This window comes from Schistocerca serialis, chromosome 11 (assembly GCF_023864345.2).
Source record: "Schistocerca serialis cubense isolate TAMUIC-IGC-003099 chromosome 11, iqSchSeri2.2, whole genome shotgun sequence".
In the NCBI taxonomy this organism is placed as follows: Eukaryota; Metazoa; Arthropoda; class Insecta; order Orthoptera; family Acrididae; genus Schistocerca; species Schistocerca serialis.
In genome coordinates this window covers 100,950,306-100,974,632 of record NC_064648.1, presented here as the reverse complement: position 1 = coordinate 100,974,632, position 24,327 = coordinate 100,950,306, and the positions used below count along the sequence as shown (strand labels likewise).

Here is a 24,327-nt window from a genome sequence, read left to right as displayed (position 1 = left end):
GGCTGCTGCCCTTTCTGTACTTGCCCGAGGCCATCTAACCTAAAAAACTGCCCAGTACATGCCACACAACCCCTGCTACCCGTGTAGCCACTTTCTGAGTGTAGTGAACTCTTGACCTATCCAGCGGAAGCCGAAACCCCACCACCCTATGGCGCAAGTCGAGGAATCTGCAGCCCACATGGTCGCAGAACCGTCTCAGCCTCTGATTCAGACCCTCCACTCGGCTCTGTACCAAAGGTCCGCAGTCAGTCCTGTCGACAATGCTGCAGATGGTGAGCTCTGCTTTCATCCCGCTAGCGAGACTGGCAGTCTTCACCAAATCAGATAGCCGCCGGAAGCCAGGAGGATTTCCTCCGATCCATAGCGACACACATCATTGGTGCCGACATGAGCGACCACCTGCAGATGGGTGCACCCTGTACCCTTCATGGCATCTGGAAGGACCCTTTCCACATCTGGAATGACTCCCCCCGGTATGCACACGGAGTGCACATTGGTTTTCTTCCCCTCTCTTGCTGCCATATTCCTAAGGGGCCCCATTACGCGCCTGACGTTGGAGCTCCCAACTACCAGTAAGCCCACCCTCTGCGACCGCCCGGATCTTGCAGACTGAGGGGCAACCTCTGGAACAGGACAAGCAGCCATGTCCGGCTGAAGATCAGTATCAGCCTGAGACAGAGACTGAAACCGGTTCGTCAGACAAACTGGAGAGGCCTTCCGTTCAGCCCTCCAGAATGTCTTTCGCCCCCTGCCACACCTCGAGACGACCTCCCACTCTACCACAGGTGAGGGATCAGCCTCAATGTGGGCAGTATCCCGGGCAGCCACAGTCTTAGTCCGATCAGGGGATGCGTGGGACGAGCTGGCCATCCCCGACAAACCCCCATTCGGACCCCCACTGTGATGCCCATTGGCAACAGCCTCAAGCTGTGTGACCAAAGCCAACACTGCCTGAAGCTGGGAGCGAAGGGATGCCAACTCAGCCCGCATCCGAACACAGCAGTTGCAATCCCTATCCATGCTAAAAACTGTTGTGCAAAGAACGTCTGAACTAATCTACAGAGGGCACAAACAATTTGACACAAAATTTAAATTGGCGGCGGAAGGAGACTACAAGATTTTACACTATTCAGGTACTAAAACGCGATGCTACAACTCTCAAATACTATAATACACCCGAAATTTATGAATTAAGCAATGCAAATACCAAAAACATGCAAAGACATTAAGAATTAAACTATGTAACAAATAAGTGAGCTAAGAGTATACGACTTGCTGCTGCAGCTGCTTATCCAACGGCAGCAGGGAGCACAAGTTGAAAGAAATGTTCACTGCTTATTGTAAGTAATATGAAAATCAACTGAGACTCTCTAAATTTTGTGAGCTCAGGGTGAAATGGTGCACTGCAGTTGGTGCTTCTGGATCACATTCAGCGTGTGTATTTGCAATTCATCAAAAAGTCAAATTAATGTTGGTTTCAGCAACATCCAATCCAAGATGACTACAAGAATTTGATGTAAAAAAAACTGTATGCAGTTTGGAATCTAAAGACTGTACGTTGCAACATTGTGAGGAATGTCCAGGAAAAATGCAACTAGAGGCTTTTCTTGAAGATGCTTTTAAAGACGATGACTCTGAAGAAACAATGAAATACAAACAATGGTCCATACTGACAAAGACACATTACAGACATGTCAGAGAACTATTGAAGATTTCATGGAGGCACTGATTTTGACAATTACTGGTTTAAGACGCCATAGCTTTGTGTCAAAACACCAAAGTTTATACCTTGCATTTTCAGAAACTGTCTCCGTCATGATACCATTGCTGTTCATGACTTTCAGATAAAGTTAATAGCATATTTAAAGACAAAGATTGAAAACATTTATTATGTTAGTGATGGTTGAGCTGCTCAGTATAAGAATTTCAAAAATTTCATCAATTTATGTCTGGACAAAAAGGATTTTGGCATCACAGCTAAATGGAATTTTTTCAGAACAAGCCACAGTAAATCGCCTTGTGATGACATTAGGAGAACAGCAGAAAGACTAGCAGCCTGTGCTAGTCTGCAGAGCCCCTTAGGTAACCAAATATTGACTCCATATGATCTGTTCAAATTCAGTGGTGATAGTAGTCCAGGCATAAAGTTTTTTGTGTACCAAAAGAAGAGATTGAAAAAAAAATCAGCTTGATAAAGAAACAAAGTTGTCATGGGACATACAATATCTGGAGCAAGAGAAAATTGTCAATTTAAGCAAATTAATTGTAATTAGTTCAGAGCAAGCAGAGTTTCCAGTGATGCTACAGCATTCAAGTTTATGCCTTTGAAGCAGATGAAGAAATTCCAGTAATCGCAATTGCAAGTTTACAATCAGCACAATATATTGCATGTATGTATGACTATTTTTGGTAGGTTGGAAGCATGTGTGAAGTTTCACATGATCAACAACATGTCCTCATCAGCTTTATGCAACCACGTGGTTCTGCTCCACTGGCCAACTGCTAAGGACACCTTTTAGATTCCTGAGCAACATATTTTCATGATTTTAGAAGCACCACCACAACCATCATCATCATCATAATCACCAGGAAGACAATACAGTTATCCACAATCTGTCCTTGACAAAATTTAGAACTTCAATTTTTTGGTCCTGTCCTCCTCAGTTGCGAGTAATACTACGGTATGTTGATGATTTTCACTTATGGACCGTCTGACAGCAACTGAATGAAACACAATGTTAGTGCCATACGCGTTTCGCCTTTATTTTCTGCAAGGCATCATCAGTGGCCTGTAATATGTACATAGCACTAACATTGTGTTTCATTCAGTTGCTGTCAGACGGTCCATAAGTGAAAATCATCCACATACCGTAGTAAATTTAGAACTGTTTAACCAAAAATGAAACTGACTCTTTAGTGTTTTTGTTTTGCAAATTTGCTGTGTTGTGCATTATATTTGTTTTATGGTATGTGTTAAATTAATGTTTGAAACTGATTAATGTTTGAAACTGATTTATGTACTTTAATAAAAAAAGTTAATTATGGGACTTCATGAGCTAAACATTTCATTTTTCCATCTTCTCGAAGTACTAAAATAATAACTTTTGAAACATTCTTACTCATCAATATGCAAGATCCATAAATTAAACAATATAACTTTGAAAGCTTAAGGCATGCTCTTTCCAGCTGTGGCAAGAAAAATAGGATTGTGCAAGACACATTTGAGATATTGCCCCCCAAAACCCTAAAATTTGCATGTAGAAAAGTTTTTCCAACTTTACAGACGTATATCTTTTCATTTAGGTAGGTGGGAATTAAATTTGATCCACATATAGGCTTCATGGGTAGGAATAACACTCTGAAGTTTTGGTGTGATCGGTTCACATGAAAAGTAGCAGTGATCGGTCAAATCTTGGCTCTCAGAATAGTGCAACAAATTTTACAGCCACTTTAGAGGCTTGTATCTATATTTAGATGTGGCTAAATCCCTAATTCTTACCATGCTGTGATTCAGCACAAAAAGGTGTCATGTATATTAAAGCAAAAGACCAAATGTTTTCTACAACTTCTGGAAAAGCCAAGCAAACATGAGACATTTGCACCTTCATATGTGATGTGAAGATGAGTAGCCTCTATTTAAAAGCCCCTAAAAATTCAATCACTGAAGGTATTGGACTGAGATGTGGTATATACCCATCAAAGACCATAGAGAACCTTCACACCAAATTACATTAGATTTGGAGACGGTCGAGTGGGGACCCCTGTTCCCTTTGATGTGGGAAGACTTTATACATATTGCTGAATCTTGTTGATCCTAGCCTGTTTAGATGCAGCCCATCTTGTATGTTGCATTTATCAGTGATAAATTTATTCAAATCCACAAAAACTGCACCAGGTCTGTAGCACTGCCCCCTGATGTGATGGTTTATTTGTTTATATATTTATCACTTATCGATCTTATGTGCAGGATACTATTAATAATTAACTTTGATGCTGCATACACGTTTTTTAACAACCGGATGAGATTTCGTGCTTCATTTACAATCTCTTCTTCACTGCTGTTTTGCAGCAAGTTCGTCCCCACATGAATGAATACACCTTTATAGTTTTCATTGCTATGTACCAGTGGGAATTAATTTTGTTTCATTGTCTGCATGTACATAATACAGGATTGAAAACTTTTCACAACAAATGACTTATATTATTATAACTCCAGTTTATTCACAGCATTACTAAAAGTGAGTTATTAATGTGTTATGTTTTGTAGTATATTTCACGATCATTATCTAGTTGGTCAACTGTAAAAATTTGAAGTGATGTGGTAAGAATAAATATTAGTGTTGCAGTATAACATTCAATGATTCCTTTTTTTCCTTTTCTTGCTACTTTAATGCATTGACAATCCAGACATTAATTACTGTGAGCAAAGTCATGCAGTTTATGCACTGCCCACTGCTGTGTTCTCCTATTTCCATGTCCGAACAGTTCAAAAATGTGATCATCAGAATTGATTCTGGGCTTAAATAGTGTAGTTTAAGTATGTTCCCACAGCATATATGAGAATCGTTACTACATAGCATGTAAAGTAGAGGTAGAAATGCGAAAGTGTAATTCGACTGCATGGGTGAGTAGCGCTCAAGTCAGAGCTAGCGCCACCAAGTGCAAAATGGGTGTACTCTACTAGTGATCACACTTTTTACTTTCCATACACTATGTGTAAACGCGACAGGAAAAAACTATTTCTGAAATTCAGTTTTTGCCTTTTCGGAAGACGTGTCACATGTAAACAAGACAGCAAAAAAACAGTGTCCGAAATTCAGTTTTTGTCTTTAGGAAGATGTGCTGCATGTAAACGTAGTGTATGAAACACAGACTACAATATCTTCTAGTGTGCAAGTCATATGTAACAACAGTAACTCATACATAAATAAAAGATTTCAATAACAACTGAAGACCTGAATGGAAAAACACCTCAGTCGACTTTTGGTCAATTTTCACTTTTAATATGAAATGGAATGTACATGCCTTGAGCTACGTCCCTGCCAAGAAGAACTTTCCAGCTCTTTCCCCTTAAAATGGCACAATATATTTTCAAATTAATGAAATAACTTCCGAAGTCCTTGGAATTTGAGTAGTTTTTCCATTCATTGAAAACATGGAAACCACATTCAGTTTCCAGTACCTCACAGCAGCTGCAACAATCAATAATAAATATCTTTCTCAACAATGGACCAGCTTCTACATACTGCATTGTTGATATTTTATATATTTTGCCATCTACTCAGTTTCCATGAAGCCTGTGTAATGAATGCATCATTTGTGAAAGTTGATATTTTTTCCATTCTAATATGGAAGTGGCTTTACATGATGACAATTCAGAAGTGTGTGGTAAAAAATTTAAAATGCCTGACAAGTGGAAAAAAAGTGTGGCAAAACAAAAACAACACGGGAGAAGAATATATGACACATACAGGAGAAATACATCAGGGTTGAGAAACAGGCCCTACATGCAAGTGCACTTAAAGTAGTAAAGGAGTTTAGTTACTTGGGGAGCAAAATAACTGATGATGGTCAAAGTAGAGAGGATATAAAATGTAGACTGGCAATGGCAAGGAAAGCGTTTCTGAAGAAGAGAAATTTGTTAACATCGAGTATTGATTTAAGTGTCAGGAAGTTGTTTCTGAAAGTATTTGTATGGAGTGTAGCCATGTACAGAAGTAAACATGGATGATGAATAGTTTAGACAAGAAGAGAATAGAAGCTTTCGAAATATGGTGCTACAGAAGAATGCTGAAGATTAGATGGGTAGATCACATAACTAATGAGGAGGATTTGAATAGAATTGGAGAGAAGAGAAATTTGTGGCACAACTTGACTAGGAGAAGGGATCAGTTGGTAGGACATGTTCTGAGGCATCAAGGGATCACAAATTTAGCATTGGAGGGCAGCGTGGAGGGTAAAAATAGTAGAGGGAGACCAAGAGATGAATACACTAAGCAGATTCAGAAGGATGTAGGTTGCAGTAAGTACTGGGAAATGAAGAAGCTTGCACAGGATAGAGTAGCATGGAGAGCTGCATCAAACCAGTCTCAGGACTGAAGACAACAACAGCAACAACAACATGCAAGTGCATGCGATTTGTTTACTGAAGAAGGAAAGTCAACTATTTTATGTAATTTTGAAGGTTTAGCTGTGAAAAATAAGTAAGATGTTCATCTCTGTGGGCTGATATCTCCTCCAGTTGTTTCTCGTCGAAGACCCCACACAGATGAACATTCCCAAAAAACCTGTACAATGAAGTATAAGGTAAGTAAAATGATAGTGCTTTTTTTAATATTTATGTCCATGATCAGACACGGTTTTCTGTTTCTGAATTTCTGAACTCTTATATAAAATATCCATAATAATTCCTCTCTCTCCCCCTTTTTGCCTCCCCTCTTTCTCTCTATTTGTATGCTTAGCCAGACTTTTTTTCTGTAAAATTAATCATTATTAGGCAAATAATACTATATATTATATTTGGTAATCATTGCAATAACTAGTCATCATCTATGCCACATGACATTGTGCAGTCTTCATGGCTGGGTAAGTGCTGGGTAAATGATACTTGTGTCTGAATGGGCTTGAGATTTCCCAACAAACTGAAACACTCAAAGCATTAGTGTAACTCAATCAATCACATGACATGTGACCTGCCTGGTGCTACTGCAATTACGGTTGCCATGCTTCCTGATGTATCAGGACCGTCACCGTTATGGACCTTCTTGTCCCGACATCCCGACAAGACCCAATTTTGTCCCGATTTTGTAAAATACTGTTATGAGACTGGCTCAAGTGCTGAAGTAATGTCATCTGTTACCACAACATGTAAATGAAGCCTCTGTTAGTTTTACATATGTCAACAAATTTATGTTGACAAGGTTGTCTCACATATGGCATTGCATTTTACATATCCTGTATCAACAATGCAAGTAACTTCCAGATCTAGCACCACCATCTGAGAAAATACCAAACTTCTTCAGTAGTACTGAACTGGAACTATTTAAGCAGCACCACATGGAAGAATTGAGCAGTTTCCATTTGAATAACAATCTGAGTAGACTATTCTTACTAAAATAATACGAACAATGAGTGCAGGTTAGTAACATTTGAAGTGTTCCGTGCAGGTATATAGGGCATGAAGCATGTAGTGACATGCACTTTGATGACTAAAATGTTATTGTTGACTATTTACAGTGTAACAAAGAGATAGAGGGTCTGGCCAGTACTTACCTCAGCTCAGTACAGCCGATAGATACACACAAAACAGAACTGAAAATTTACATTCCTAGCTTTCGGAACTTTGTTCCTTCATCAGGGAGGATAGAGGGGAAAAAAGGGAAGAAGGGAAAGTGGATTCAGTTACTCACAACCCAGGTTATGAAGCAATAGGGAAAGGTAAACAGGGAGGGTAGCAAGGATGGAGGCATGGTTGTCAGAGGGAAGCCAAAGATATTCTACTGTAAGTACTGTGCCAGCTTCAAACCAGAGAGGATGCGTACAGAAGTAAAGAGGTATATAGTATAAAGATAAACACAACTATGTAGGATAAAAAGATGCATGAATGGCTAAAGAGGAAAGGGAAAGAGGAGAAGACTGAAGAGTGAATGGGAGTGAGGTTGTTTAACGTAGGTTCAGTCCAGGGGGATGGCGGGATGAAAGGATGTGTTGGAGTGCAAGTTCCCATCTCCGCAGTTCAGAGGGACTGGTGTTGGGTGGGAAAAGCCAAATGGCACATACGGTGTAGCAGGTTCCTAGGTCCCTAGAGTTATGCTGGAGGGCATGCTCCGCTACTGGGTATTGGGCATCTCCTAGGCGGACAGTTCGTCTGTGTCCGTTCATGCGCTCAGCCAGTTTGGTTGTTGTCATGCCGATGTAAAAGGCTGTGCAGTGCAGGCATGTCAGCTGATAAATGACATGTGTAGTTTCACACGTAGCCCTGCCTTGAATTGTGTATGTTTTACCAGTAGCGGGGCTGGAGTAGGTGGTTGTGGGGGGATGCATGGGGCAGGTTTTGCAGCGGGGTCGGTTACAGGGGTAGGAACCGCTGGGTAGAGAAGGTAGTCTGGGAATATTGTAGGGTTTAACAAGGATGTTACGGAGGTTAGGGGGGCGACGAAAGGCAACTCTGGGTGGTGTGGGGAGAATTTTGTCAAGGGATGATCTCATTTCAGGGGTTGACTTGAGAAAGTCATATCCCTGGCGGAGTAATTTGTTGATGTTTTCGAGGCCAGGATAATATTGGGTGACAAGGGGGATGCTTCTGTGTGGTCTGGGGGTAGGAACATTGTTGTTGGACAGGGAGGAATGTATTGCTCGGGAAATCTGTTTGTGGACAAGGTCTGCAGGATAGTTGCGGGAGAGGAAAGCACTGATCAGGTTATTGGTGTAGTTGTTGAGGGATTCGTCACTGAAGCAGATACGTTTGCCACGAATACCTAGGCTGTAGGGAAGGGAGCGTTTGATGTGGAAAGGATGGCAGCTATCAAAGTGAAGGTACTGTTGTTTGTTTGTGGGTTTGATATGGACAGAGGTGTGGATGTGAGCTTCAACAAGATGAAGGTCAACATCCAGGAAGGTGGCTTGGGTTTTGGAGAAGGACCAGGTGAAATTCAGATTCGAAAAGGAGTTGAGGTTATGGAGGAAATTAAGGAGTGTTTCTTCACCATGAGTCCAGACCACAAAGATGTCATCTATAAACCTATACCAGGCCAGGGGAAGCAGCTGTTGGGTCTTCAGTCTTCTCCTCTTTCCCTTTCCTCTTTAGCCATTCACGCATCTTTTTATCCTACATAGTTGTGTTTATCTTTATACTATATACCTCTTTACTTCTGTACGCATCCTCTCTGGTTTGAAGCTGGCACAGTACTTACAGTAGAATATCTTTGGCTTCCCTCTGACAACCATGCCTCCATCCTTGCTACCCTCCCTGTTTACCTTTCCCTGTTGCTTCATAACCTGGGTTGTGAGTAACTGAATCCACTTTCCCTTCTTCCCTTTTTTCCCCTCTCTCCTCCCTGATGAAGGAACAAAGTTCCGAAAGCTAGGAATGTAAATTTTCAGTTCTGTTTTGTGTGTATGTATCGGCTGTACTGAGCTGAGGTAAGTACTGGCCAGCCCCTCTATCTCTTTGTTAGTATTTGTTTCACATCTTATATGAGATTTTCCATTAATTATTTACAGTGTAATAAACTTATCATAGTTTACAAAAATGCTTAAGGATGGAAAGAGAAAATGTCACTATTTGGATGATTATACAAAAGAAAGGATGGTCAGGAAGTGTTGTGTAAAATTTCTAGCTGTTTCATCTCAGTAACTCATGGAGGTAAGGCAGACGTGACACATCACATTTCTACGAAGAATTGTACATACAGAGTCGGGGTAGCATCAACATCAAAGCCTATTTATACTTTCATGATTAAAGAAGACACCGAGGAAGAATTGCTCATTGCTGCTGCAGAACTAACAGCAGCTTATAAAGTTGTCAAGCAACATCAATCCTTCAGTTCTCCTGACTGTGCCTTAAAACTGTTTACAGACATCAATAACTTACATGGAATAATATTCATGTAATTAACACAGACTGAGATATTAAATATTTTAAAATTTGTGATTTATAAAACTCAATAAAATTCAATTTCAGTGCTAGGTTAAAAATGCAGATATCCCTGAGGTTTCAGTTTCCTGATATTTCCAGGTAAGACGTAATTCCAGGTTTTCCAGAAGCATCACCATCCTGAAAAAGGAGATAGATAGATGTAGGTTGCAGCACTTATGCAGTGATTTGTACTGTACTGACGAACAGGGGACTTGCATCAAACTAGTCTTAGGACTGAAGACTTCAATACAATAAGTAAGGGTAAAATAGTCCTAAACATGTGCCAACATTGTAGTTTTTGGTATTAATTTCCCATTCTTAGGGTAAAAACCATTTTTTCAATAAAGAAGATGCTCACAGTTTTAACAATTTTTGCTAACACTTACAGTTCTGATAGGTCTATTCTACGGGCCTGTGCTATTACGGAGCTCTGAAATAGGAACCGATAAGGAGAGGTCCTTGGCAGTGGAACAGACTTTTTGAAACCATCTAACAGTGATGATTGAGTTCCCAATTTTCACACCCTGCAGCCATACAGCCTCACGGGCTCTTGCTTGTGAGTAATTAACAAAAAAATTTTGGAATTTTGTGTAATGCTCAGTAGTATTAAAAAGTAGTGTCAAACTGACTGGTTGTCTGGTGTAATGTATGGAGAAGGTCATGGGTTCAAATCTAGTAAGGTACTTTCTTTGTTTACTTGATTTTAATTAATTTTACACATTAATTTTGATTTCATTTCCTTTGTTTTATCCACATTGCTCTATCCACAGTTTTCATTCATTATTTCTATTCATCTATTCATCATTCTGCTTTGATTTCATTTTACTTATAATCACTTCTTTCATTTAAATCTTCATCTGTATTATTTTGTCCATAGTGCAGTAGGCATTTAAGCTGTTTTAAATGTTTTTGTAATGATTACCATCCAAAAAATGTTCATCTCATAATGAAAAATACATTTTTTGACACTTTTGTACAGCTAATAAAAACAGATTATTTTACCTTTTGTTTTTTAATCAAGAGAGCGGCATTTTCAAATATTTAAACACTATAATAGATAAATTCACATTCACATAAATTATGAGTGTAAAAAGAATGATATAAAGAAAAAAATTCATATGATGATTAAAACAATGTGACAAAGGAATAGAAATAAAAAAAATTACAATTAAAGCAATTAACTAAATAAAAATTTTACAATTAATGAAAATATCAACACCTGACTAAATTTGAATCCACGATCTTCTGCACATGAAGGCTTTGCCCTACACATTATACTACCCAATCAGTGTGTGAAACAATACTTTTTTAATGTTACTCAGAGTCACATAAAATTACAGTTTTCCTTTTTTTTTCTCTTTGATTAATCACAAATGAGAGCCCACCAAGGTGAATGGCTGCAGGCTGTGATACTTGGGATCTTAACCAACATCACCATATAAAGGTTTCAAAACATCACTCCCGCTGCTGGGGACCCCTGCTTGTGAGTAGCACTGTGGCACAGCAGTAGCAGTGATGAAACATCATGCGGGCAGTACATGACGCAAGAGGCAGGGAGTTGGGAAAGGAAGACATGATTGGCAAGTTTTTACTAATACAGCACACCTCTGATGTGGACTTTATTTTAATTTCAAAGCACTGTAAAATACAGCAGATATCATAATGTCAGGACTATGGAGAGAAACAGAAGGCTGCTCTGTGAACATGTCTAAGGACATAGTGGGCTGTACAGTATTATTATTGTGGCATACTATCAATTTGTCTCTAACACTGCAGACAGCTACAACAAGTTGTTAAAGATTGTTTAATACTTGTTGGACACACCTTCCTCATGCGACTTGTCTTTTCTCGCTCATGTTCCAGTTCATGCCATCTCTCTGCTACTCCACACACTGGCACTTTTTAGCAGCTGCTACAACTCTGGTTGCTCTTTTATGTTTTTCTTCCCCTGTTAGCACAGATCATTTAACCGAATACTGCACTACAACCAATTTGGGGCTGTGCTACCAAATGGCCACATTAAATTCCACTTTTAAAAAAAGAAAAAACACTGTTTGTAATGCAGAAAAACAATAGAGGTCACACGGAAAACCTGATGAGCAGTATTCAACTGGTCTGACTCCACATACATACTGCAAAAAGGAAAATTACAAATGTCTGCTGAAACATTACAGAAACTGCTATGGTGCCTATTAGGAGAGATGTTCAAAATACATAAAATTCAGATTCTGACTACTCACTTTTCCATCTGAGACCCTTCTACAATGTGGTGTTTACCCATAGAACCTAGAAATGCAGTTCATTTCTCCCCTGCTACAAAAATATTAAGTAAATTGTACCTGATAACAGAATAGGCTTAGCCAGCACTTCCTTCCTAACAAGCTCCGATTCACCAGTCAGAGAAGACTCATCCACTTTCAAGTCATTGCTCTGTATCAGAATACCATCTGCTGGAAGGAGATCACCATACTTAACCTGGAACATTAACACTTTTACATTGCTTTATAGTAAATAAAAAAGGAAAGAAGATCATAAAACAGAAATACTGTGAAGAGCAAAAGCAAATAAAAAATAGACTACATAAAAATTAATTTCAATGGAAAAGCAGAGGTAGATCATAGATATTTGTCCTTATTAATTGACGAATACTGAGTTGTAGGATATCACCATCTGCTTTGACCTGTGAAGTAGTTTTGCTGTGCCATGATGTGTTGCATAGCATCATCGAGTTGTGTTGTGTGCATTCTGAAGTGGAAGTGAAATGTTGTAGTACAGGGCATTGTGTATGTGGTGATGATGTGCTTGTGAGGTATGTTAATGTGTCATTTAGTGAGCCCCAGTTGTCATGATGTGGAGTGTACAAAATTACATGGTGGCACAATGGAATATACTGTGCAGAACACTGTCATATATGAAAGTCATACAAAACAGAATATGTTGTGTAATTTAAACTGTATTCTTAGGTGCCTGTATAACCACTGAATAAGTGCATCAATCTTTTTAATTAAAATTATTGGAGAAGGAAGATGGATCAGTGTTTATTAATATACTGTCAGTGCAATTCTACTATTAAAAAAAAAAAAAAAAAAAATGATCCACCTACCTTATCCCATGATTTACTGAAAAATACTTTGATCCACTTACAATGTTTCTTTTTAATTTTCTCACGGCTTGTCCTAACCAACTCATCATTCATTATGTTCCCTTCCAATAATTTAATGTGCATACAGTTACCAACTGCAACATGCAACCCAAGAGCTGCCAACACTGTAACAGCACTTTTACTCTATGGCTGAGCTATATATGTGAACTGGAGATTGGGATACTGGCTTTTGCAGTTGTGGGGGAGGGTAGGGGTATCCTGGTCTAGAGTTGAGCTATAAAGGTTGGGATCCCTGATCTTATGGTGTGTTTTGGACGGTTTTGCTGGGTTTTATTTTTTGGCAGTTTCATCAAATGTTTGGATTTTTATGCATTGCATCTTGAATGGTGATGTTTTTGTTATTGAAATTTAATTGGTCACCACCCAAAACCCCTCTTTTCTCGGAGTTGTATTGCTAATTTCATTGGGTTCAGTCAGTGTACTGGTTCGCATGATTTTTTTTTTTTTTTTTTTGCAGGTGTTGCGGTCAATGTTTTGGTCACCACGTTAGATACACTCAAAATAGGGTCTTTGGCATGGTGACAACATGATTGGTCAAAGCAGACGGGTGGTAGCCCAGTCTCTAGTAATCCCATACATGACATCACTATTTCCATCAACTCGGTAGACAGCTGCATTTTTAAAGTAGCTAGTTAAGGAAATTCTAAAGGTGTGGAAAAATTTTATTGTCAATGTAAGACAGAATATTTATCTCAATTCATGCTCTGGCCGCAACGGAACAGATTTACCTTCAGTGATTATGGCTGAATACACTTCAACAAAAATGTAAATAAAAAAAAAAATTGTTTGATGAAGTTGCATTGAACTGTATTTGTCAATGAGAGACTTGGCACTGCTTCGATCAAACAAGGCTTCCAATACTGAGTTTGATGGTTGTAGTGGCAGCTTAAGGGGACATCTGTAGACAAATGTCTGCGATTCAAGATTCTTTCACAACAGACAACAAAGTGGCCGATGGCCTTTACTTAGCGATGAAGAGCTTGGCGTTTGGGTAGAGTTATCAGTGCTGATAGACAAGCAGCAATGGGTGAAATAACTGCAGAAGTCAACGTCGGACATTCAGCGAACATACCCTTCAGGACAGTGCAGCGGAATTTGGTGTTAATGGGCTATGGCAGCAGATGACCAATGCGAGTGCCTTTGCTAACAGCTCAAAATTGCCTGCAACATCTCTCCTGTGCTCATGACCATGTTGGTTGGACCTTAGGTGACTGGAAAACCATGGCCTGGTCAGGTGAGTCCCAGTTTCAGTTGAAAAGAGCTGATGGCAGGGTTAGTGTGGTGCAGACCCCATGAAGCCATGGACACCAGTTCTCAACAAGGCACTGTGCAAGCTAGTGTTGGCTCCATAATGGTGTGGGCTGGAATGGTTCAACTAAACAGATCATTGACTTGAAATGGTTATGTTCAGTTACCTGGAGAACATCTGCCGCCATTCATAGACTTTATGTTCCCGAGAAACAATGTAATTTTTGTGGATGACAATGTGCCATGTCACATGGCCACAGTTACTTGTCATTGGTTTGAAGAACATACTGGACATTTTGAGCGAATGATTTGGCCACCTAGGCCACCCACATCACCTGACGTGAATCACGTCGAACATTTGTGGGACATAATCTATAGGTCAGTTTGTGCACAAAATCCTGCACCAAATCCTGCACCAGCAACACTTTTGCAATTATGAACTGCTATAGAGGCAGCAAGGTCCAATATATCTGCAGTGGACTGCAGACAACTTGTTGAGTCCATGCCATGTCGAGTTGTTGCACTACACTGGGCAAAAGGAGGTCTCATGCGATATTGGGAGGTATCCCATGACTTTGTCACCTCAGTGTAGAAGCACTAAAGAGTTTATAAAGATAAAAATATATACAACTAATTATATTCTGATATACTGTAGAAAAAATTCTCTTCTAAAACTGTTGTTCAAGAGATTGCTTTCTTATTAGCAGAGACGTAGGTTTGCATGTGCATTCCCATGTGTATTTTATACTTAGTAGGAAACTTTGAATTATACTGCAACAAACGTATCTATAATAATCAGGGATTGAAAAGCTTTTTGGTGAGGTTGGTTTCACTTTTGGTGCAGTCACCATTTTAGTTTTGGCTAGAAAAACAATACACCTTCACTTGAATGAGAAACACAACTTGGGTCAAGGGTCAATTTCCTATTTCCAAAACGCTTTTTTTTTCTTCCAAACAATTTTTTTTCTTTTGCAAAACAGTTATTAATTTGTTGCTTGCTGACATTTTCACAAGAAATTGTCAAGTTCTGTGTCATTTTCTGGTAAATAACAATGTCTTTTTATGAATAATGTACGCCACTTTCTGCCTAGTTCTCCATTAGTAATTGCATTTTGTCTTTTCACCATACTTATTATCTGCTGTACACATTGCACTGCAAAGTAAACAGCAAAAGACCCAAATCATGTAACTTTGGTCCTTTCCATATACTAATCAAGAATGAAGAAGTTAGGGGAACTCATGCTCCAACCAGCAAGGATACAATAAGTACGCAGCATGATTTACACATTTTAACATGTGAAACATAATAACGTTCTCAGCAGCCTGTCTAAGGGCCACAATTACCTGCCCCACTCCCACCACAGATATTGACTATGATATTGAATGTGTCCAGTGGCCCTGCCGAAGGCATAGTCCAGGGGCTTTTTTTAACTGTAGAAGCGCATTAGCATACATGTTCCTGTGCCTGTGTCAACAATGATCACAATAATGACACATGTGCAGAAAAATTTCTGGTAAAGCACTTGTACAGTTGACAAAATCCACCACTTAATAGATTAAAAAACCTATCGTAAAAGAGATATCCCCAAAATTTTTTGTTTCTTAAATAATGTATTTATTAGATTACGTGGTATTTTAACATTTATTCAGTTAAGAGTAATGATATACAATATCTAATACAACACAGTAGAAGTTATGAGAAAGGTATTGTTGAAGGAGTTGGTGGTGTACTCAACCAAATGCAGCTTTGAATGGGAAACACCAGGTTACAAACGCAGTGCCTTTTATGACTTTGAAAAGAAGAAGAAAATAAATATCAACTGTGGCAATATTATGAAAGGAAAGTTGCTACTCACCATATAGTGGAGATGCTGAGTCGCAGATATGCGCAACAAAGAGTGATTCACAGTATAAGCTCTTGGCCAACAAGTCAAACTTCAGCTGCCAAAGGCTGCAGTCATGAGTGTGTGAGTTGCCTTTGTGCTTGTGAGCGCGCGCCCGTGCAGCAAAGGCCTTGTTGGCTGAAAGCTTATATCGTGACAGTCTTTTTGTTGTGCCCATCTGACCGAGAGATCAACACTGGCACCCAGTGGCAGCTGCCAAGTAACAGCACCACACAACGTCAAAAGTATCGACATGCATGATACCCACTACTAACAAAGCCGACCCCTACATGACCTGTTGCCGGCAGCAAGACATCCACTACTGCTCTTACTACCCAACCTAACTATTGGAGAAGTGTTTTTCTCTTGGCTCTTGCCTGGGCAATTTTTTTCCTCTGCCCTTAAAACCGCTACTGTTCGTTCAACTTTCGACCCAATCTATCTCCAGATGAGTGCGTATTAATGGTTAACCATAAACAGATGTACGCAAACATCACAGTATCCACATCTTGCAACATCTCACTTTAGTGAAAACTAACCCTTATGCAGAGATGGCAGTAGCCCTTTTGAGTTGGCCATCATGCCAGTGTGGGCATGGAGGGGCTCCACCTCTTAAAAAAGCAATAGGTTTTCCCTTTTCTGTCACGTATGTTTGTATTTCATCTTTGAGAGCAAAGACTCACTTTAACATCTTGTCCACCTGATGGTGGAATAATACATAATGTCATCCATCTTTGAATCAATTGTACATAAAAACGTTAAATTCCCAGTGTCAAAAACCATGAGTACAAATGAAATTCACTACATTAGTGGTACTGTCTATATTTCTAGATTTACTATACAGGTTTTCTTGGCGAATTAAGCAATGGCACTGTTTTACAAAATTATTTCCCACCTGATTCTTTTTGGAGTAATTTAAGCAATTCTTCTCACTTTCTTGTGAATGAGCTATGTCAGTTGCTACTGCTGACAATTTGTAAGTTTTAAATCAAATCTGCTTATGTTTCCAATAACACCTTCCGTTAATTCATTATCTTTTGTGGTGCTTTTAAGAGGGACTAGAGCACCCAATTCTTCCATTTGATTCCCCTCATGAAAATTAATAACTGCATAGTACTTCACGCATCACAACTCTCGTCGAAATGCCAGAAAAAATTTAAACACTGCGACTTATAATTTTAGACCATTGTCAACAATTCATCAGTATGGCGAGCTAGAGTCTGTTGTGATAAGCTTCATTTAGTAAACTGTGCTTCTTTATCAAACATCAGCAATGCTTTCATTGCCGTCTTCAACAAACTTGCCATCTTAAAAGGGTTTTAATTTTTTTGTGATATTTTCCACAATGATATAACTTGCTTTGACAAGTGGTGTCGGACTGTGAGGACATTTTCGTCAAAAGCAACTGCTGCTTAAAAAGATTAGTTCTATGTTTGAACACTTCATTTTCATGAAAATGGACTTAAATCTTATCATATTATGAAGCATGTTTTATGTCATAATGTCACTTGATATCACTATCCTTGTAAATTAAAACTGTAACATTGCTAATTAAATACACTATTGTTCTTTTTTCTTCAGGTAAGAAAAACTGATTTGTCCGGCTGACTTTTGGAAACTTTTTTCTTACACACACACACACACACACACACACACACACACACACTCCCCCCTTTCTCTCTCCCTCTCCCTTTCATTACAAAAGTGATGACTCTACGATTCTTTGATACCTCAACATCCGAACATATGTCATATCAATCGATGCATTCTTTTAACCTAGTGGTGCCATAAATTTTTCCCCAATTCAATTCAGTATCACCTCATTAGTTATTCAATCTATCCATCTAATTTTCTGCACTCTTTAGTAGCACCACATTCAAGAGCTTTTATTTTCTTCTTGTCTGAATTGTTTATCATCCACATTTCATTTCCCTGCAAGGCTACACTCCATACAAATACCATAAGAAAAGCTTACTAATGTTTAATATTTATATTCAATGTTGTTGTTGTTGTTGTTGTTGTTGTGGTCTTCAGTCCTGAGACTGGTTTGATGTAGCTCTCCATGCCACTCTATCCTGAGCAAGCTGCTTCATCTCCCAGCACATACTGCAGCCTACATCCTTCTGAACCTGCTTAGTGTATTCATCTCTTGGTCTCCCTCTACGATTTTTACCCTCCATGCTGCCTTCTAATACTAAATTGGTGATCCTTTGATGCCTCAGAACATGTCCTACCAACCGATCCCTTTTTCTAGTCAAGTTGTGCCACAAAATTCCACTTCTCCCTAATTCTATTCTATTAATCCTTATTAGTTATGTGACCTATCCATCTAATCTTCAGCATTCTTCTGTAGCACCACACTTCAAAAGCTTCTATTCTCTTTGTGTCCGAACTATTTGTCATCCATGTTTCACTTGCATACATGGCTACACTCAATACAAATACTTTCAGAAACGACTTCCTCACATTTAAATCTATACTCAATGTTAACAAACTTTTCTTCTTTAGAAACACTTTCCTTGCCATTGCCAGTCTACATTTTATATCCTCTCTACTTTGACCATCATCAGTTATTTTGCTCCCCAAATAGCAAAACTCATTTACTACTTTAAGCACCTCATTTCCTAATCTAATTCCCTTAGCATCACCCAGATTAATTCGACTACATTCCAGTATCATCGTTTTGCTTTTGTTGATGTTCATCTTATACCCTCCTTTCAAGACACTGTCCATTCCATTCAACTGCTCTTCTAAGTCCTTTGCTGTCTCTGACAGAATTACAATCTCATCGGCAAACCTCAAAGTTTTTATTTCTTCTCCATGGATTTTAATACCTACTCCGGATTTTTCTTTTGTTTCCTCTATTGCTTGCTCAATATATAGATTGTATAACTTCGGGCAGATGCTACATCCCTGTCTCACTTCCTTCCCAACCACTGCTTCCCTTTCATGTCCCTCGACTCTTATAATTGCCATCTGGTTTCTGTTCAAATTGTAAATAGCCTTTCTGTTGTGACTGGCCGATTATTCAAAGTGACGCCACGCAATTACGCACATCCTCTACGTGCGGCGCTGTCTGCCAGCCATGCAGCAGCTGTGCCACCTAAGCGGTCAGTCAAGCAGCGGCCGCTAGACTGAGACTCAGTGTTTAATTGAATGCCGACTTGTTCACAGGTCCACTTACTCAGTGACTTATATGTGTTGTTGTGTTGTCCGAAATATATGTGTTAAATTTGAAGATTTAACAATTGGCGACGAGGTAGTGGATTTTTCCTTTTCACCGTTGACTCACAGGGTTCCATGGCTACTGTCGAGCAGCTCTTGCAAAATCTCCTTGAACAGCAAACGCTTCTAACAGCGGCGATTCGCGATTTCGTCGCGGCGTCAAATGTGGGGCGTTTCTCGTCGTTGGCTGTACCTCCTTTTCCACCTTACGATGAGACGGCGGAAGACTGGTCTGATTATGAAAAACGTCTTCGACAGCACTTCTTGGCATTTCATGTCACAGACGAACAACCATGTAAGTCTCTGTTCCTTTCCTGGATTTCACCTCAAATATATCGGTTGTTGTCGCAATTGGCTCCTTTGAAGGATTCTGCGTCTTTGTCCTTTGCTGAAATGTGCTCCCTTCTGTCTGTCTATTTTCAAAAGCAAACGCATGTGGTAGCCTCTCGTGTTGCCTTTTATCGTTGTCAGAAACAACCAAATCAGTCCTATCGCGCTTGGGCTGCTGAACTTCACGGCCTCAGTCAAAAGTGTCAATTTGTTACTGATGTTCACAAAGAATCCTATGCCGATTCCATGGTACGGGATGCTATTATCCGGTCGGCGCCCGACAAAGAGGTTCGGCAACGTGCCCTTCAGTTGGCGAATCCGACTCTAGATGAAGTTCTCTCCATTGCGCAGTCTTTTGAAATTTCTCGCACCGCTGGGGTGCAAATAGAAGCGTGGGGTGACGTCGAGGAAATACAACCTCTGTGCGCTGTTGACGACGTGTGCGGCGCGTCCCCGCCAGCCGATGTGGCCGCAGTACGCTCCCACGCGCAGCCTCGGCCTAGCTGTAAACAACCCACTAAGAAACTGCAGCAAAATCCCCGGCAACTTCCTTCATGTCTGCGGTGTTTTACGAAACATTCACGCGAGGATTGTCCCCAACGTTGGGCTGTGTGTCACAATTGCAAAAAGAAAGGTCATGTGTCTTCCGTTTGTAAATCCGACCGCATACACGATGTTTATGAACATGACGCTGATTCTGATTCTGTGTTGTCTGTCAATTGCACTTCTTCCCTTTCAGGGAAGTTATTCCTAACTGTCCAAATCCTTGGTCAAGATGTTCGCATGCAAGTGGATACCGGTTCTGCTGCCACTATAATTAATTCTCAGACGTATCTTCAGCTGGGTTCTCCACTCCTGTCCCCTGTCACTCGGCAATTACGGATGTACAATAAACAGAAGATTTCTCTCTTGGGACAGTTTAATGCTGAGGTATCTTACAAATCCATCATTCGCACTGTTCCCATATTTGTGGTCGACCAGAGCAATGCAGAAAATCTTTTTGGTTTCGATGCCTTTCGCGTTTTTGGGTTCTCCATAGATGACTCTGTCAATATTGTCTCTGACGCTATTCCTTATGCTCAACTGGATTCCTTGTCGACGACATTTTTGTCCCTTTTTTCTCCTGGGTTAGGCCCTGCAAACGACTTTGAAGCTCATATCACGCTCAAACCTACTGCTCGGCCAAAGTTTTTTCGGGCTCGGCCCATTCCTGTGGCCCTTCGTGATTGGGTAAAACGGGAGTTGGATTGTCTCACTGCTTCAGGGGTCTTGCTTCCTGTCACTTCCAGTGAGTGGTGCTCTCCTGTCGTTGTAGTTGCTAAGCCCAATGGTGATATTCGTCTCTGTGGTGATTTCAAAGCCACTGTAAATGCTCAATGCCTCATCGACACTTACCCTATGCCCCGTCCTGAAGAACTGTTCACTAAACTCGCTGGAGGACAGTATTTTTCTAAAATTGACCTGTCGGAAGCTTATCATCAACTTCCTCTCAATGCTGCTTCCCGGCAGTTTCTGGTCCTTAACACGCCTTTCGGCCTCTATCAATACCAACGCTTGCCATTCGGGGTTGCTAGGGCCCCTGCTCTTTTTCAGCGATTCTTGGAACAATTATTGCTCCCTGTCCCGGGGTGTATCAATTATATGGACGACATAGTTGTCACTGGCTCCACCACTGAAGAACATCTTCAAAATCTCTGCACACTTTTTAATGTCTTACAGACTGCCGGTCTTAAGTGTAATCTTCAGAAATCACAATTTTTTCAGGCATCTAACACGTACTTGGGGTTCCAACTCTCTCGGGATGGTATTCGTCCGTTTCAACACACTGTTGCTGCAATCGATGCCCTTCCTCGCCCTACATCTGTTAAGGAACTGCAGGCCTTCTTGGGGAAAATAGCATACTATCACAAGTTTTTACCATCTGCGGCGTCAGTGGCTCAGCCGTTGCATCGCTGTTGCATAAAAACGTGCCTTTTCGCTGGTCCGCATCATGTGACGCGGCTTTCCGGAAATTAAAGACTATGCTGAAACAGGCCCCGTGCCTGGCTACTTATCGACCTGGCCAACATCTTGTTCTTGCCACAGACGCTTCTCAATACGGGGTCGGTGCAGTCCTTGCGCATCGTTTTTCTGACGGTTCGGAGCAACCCATCGCTTATGCCTCCAAAATGCTCACGGATGCCCAACAAAAGTATTCTCAAATTGAGAAAGAAGCTTTGGCCATCATTTATGCTCTTCATAAGTTTGGTGTTTTTCTCTATGGCTCAAAATTTCATCTTGTTACGGATCACAAACCACTTGTTTCCTTGTTTCATCCATCAACGTCACTTCCCGACAAGGCTGCACACCGCCTCCAGCGTTGGGCTCTTTACTTGTCCCGTTTCAATTATGAGATTCATTTCCGGCCAACAGCTTAACATGTGAATGCTGATGCTTTGTCTCACCTTCCCATGGGTCCTGATCAGGCATTCAATAGGGACGAACTTTTGTGTTTCCACCTGGATGTTGCCGAGCAGTGGGTTGTGGACGGGTTCCCCATCACTGGGGACAGGCTGGCGGCTGCTACGGGTTCTGACCCTACCCTCTCCCGGGTTTTACACTGTATTCAGAAGGGTTGGCCAGATCGCCCGTCCGCTAAGACTTCCGATCCGTTGCGGAACTACTACACTTTGCGCTACCGCCTCACGGCTAGGGATGGTGTTATCCTCCTCTCCACTGACAATGCTTCGCCGCGTGTTGTGGTACCTGCGTCTTTTCATGCTTCGGTCTTGCGCCTCCTTCACCAGGGGCACTGGGGTGTGTCTCGCACAAAATCTCTGGCGTGCCGTCATGTGTACTGGCCTGGCATCGACTCTGAAATCGCACACATGGTCGCTGCCTGCGGCCCTTGTGCGTCACAGGCCGCTGCCCCGAAGTCATCTTTGCCACCATGACCTTCGCCTGAGAAGCCCTGGGAGCGCATTCGTGCTGACTTTGCGGGACCCTTTTTAGGTACTTATTGGCTCCTCGTAAATGACGCCTACTCTAACTTTCCTTTCATTGTCCGTTGCACGTCACCAACCACCGCGGCAACCACCAGTGCTCTCGCCCGCATTTTTTCTTTGGAAGGCCTCCCCTCTACTCTTGTTACTGATAATGGTCTGCAATTTGCCTCTTCAGACTTTGCGGATTTTTGTGCTCGTCACGGCGTTATGCATGTCACGGCCCCGCCGTTTCATCCACAATCCAACGGTGAGGCTGAACGACTCGTCCGCACATTTAAGGCTCAGATGCGGAAACTTCTGACTTCTTCTGCTGCTGATGATTCGATTCTCCAGTTCCTGGCGTCTTACCGTTTCACCCCCATGGGCAATCACAGCCCGGCTGAGCTCTTACATGGCCGACAGCCCCGCACGCTACTTCATCTTCTGCAGCCTCCCACCTCACGGCCGCGGGTGCCTTCACTTGGCCGGTTCACCGCCGACGACCTCGTCTGGGTACGGGCATATGGCAGGCGGCCAAAATGGAGCCCGGGCCGCATCTTACGACACCGTGGCAGACGCCTGTATGAAATCCAGATGGACACGGGTGTTGCAGTGCGTCATTCGGACCAGCTTCAGCCTCGGGTGCCAGCAACGCCTGTTCCGAATGCCGCCACACCACCTTTGGCTCTACCTGATGCTCGGGATCTTGGCATCTCTCAATACTCACAACGCAGCCCTCTCACCGTCATCGCGATGCCAGCACCAGAACAGATGCCACCAGGAGACGTGCCCATGCAGGAACCGGAGGACCATCCTCTGTCAGAGTACATCTACTCGCCTCCTCCTCCAACGGACGCCGACACATTGCCCATGTCTCCTGTCATATCAACAGGACTTGCCGCAACGGGCAGATTGGTGCATGGGGCCCCAGCAGATTCGAGCCCTACGTCTCCTATCATCTCGACCCGTTATCATCGGGGACACTTCCGTCCGTACGGGAAGCCTCCTCCTCGAGACTTTACGGCGAGTCAAACAACGCCTATGGACGTTAGCCATCTCCAGGACACCTCCATCAAGACCAGTGCAACCATTTCAAAGGGGGGAAAAGTGTTGTGACTCGCCGATTATTCAAAGTGCCGCCGTGCAATTACGCACGTCCTCTACGTGCGGCGCTGTCTGCCAGACATGCAGCAGCTGCGCCACCTAAGCGGCCAGCCGAGCAGCGGCCGCTAGACAGAGACTCAGTGTTGAATCGAATGCCGACTTGTTCACAGGTCCACTTACTCAGTGACTTATATGTGTTGTTGTGTTGTCCGAAATATATGTGTTAAATTTGAAGATTTAACACTTTCGTTCCCTGTATTTTACCCTGCCACCTTCAGAATTTGAAAGAGAGTATTCCAGTCAACATTGTCAAAAGCTTTCTCTAAGTTTATAAATGCTAGAAACGTAGGTTTGCCTTTTCTTAACCTAGCTTCTAAGGTAAGCTGTAGGGTCACTATTGCCTCACGTGTTCCAATATTTCTACAGAATCCAACTGATCTTCCATTTGTCTGTAAAGAATTAACATTAGTATTTTGCAGCCATGACTTATTAAACTGATAGTTGGTTAATTTTCACATCTGTCAACACCTGCTTTCTTTGAGATTGGAATTATTATATTCTTCTTGAAGTCTGAAGGAATTTCGCCTGTCTCATACATCTTGCTCACCAGATGGTAGAGTTTTGTCAGGACTGGCTCTCCCAAGGCTGTCAGTAGTTCTAATGGAATGTTGTCTACTCCCGGTACCTTGTTTCGACTTAGGTCTTTCAGTGCTCTGTCAAACTCTTTATGCAGTATCATATCTCCCATTTCATTTTCATCTACATCATCTTCCA

At 41.4% G+C, this 24,327-nt stretch overlaps 1 protein-coding gene across 1 annotated transcript in view; it reads right to left on the bottom strand.

Annotated features, from left to right (window-relative positions):
* LOC126426488 (plasma membrane calcium-transporting ATPase 3-like) overlaps positions 1-24,327 on the bottom strand; it is a 595,967-nt gene that overhangs the window by 475,014 nt on the left and 96,626 nt on the right. Inside the window, exon 5 of the mRNA XM_050088398.1 lies at positions 11,977-12,112. Within this exon, the coding sequence (XP_049944355.1) occupies positions 11,977-12,112 (136 nt within the window). The remainder of the gene's footprint in view (positions 1-11,976; positions 12,113-24,327) is intronic.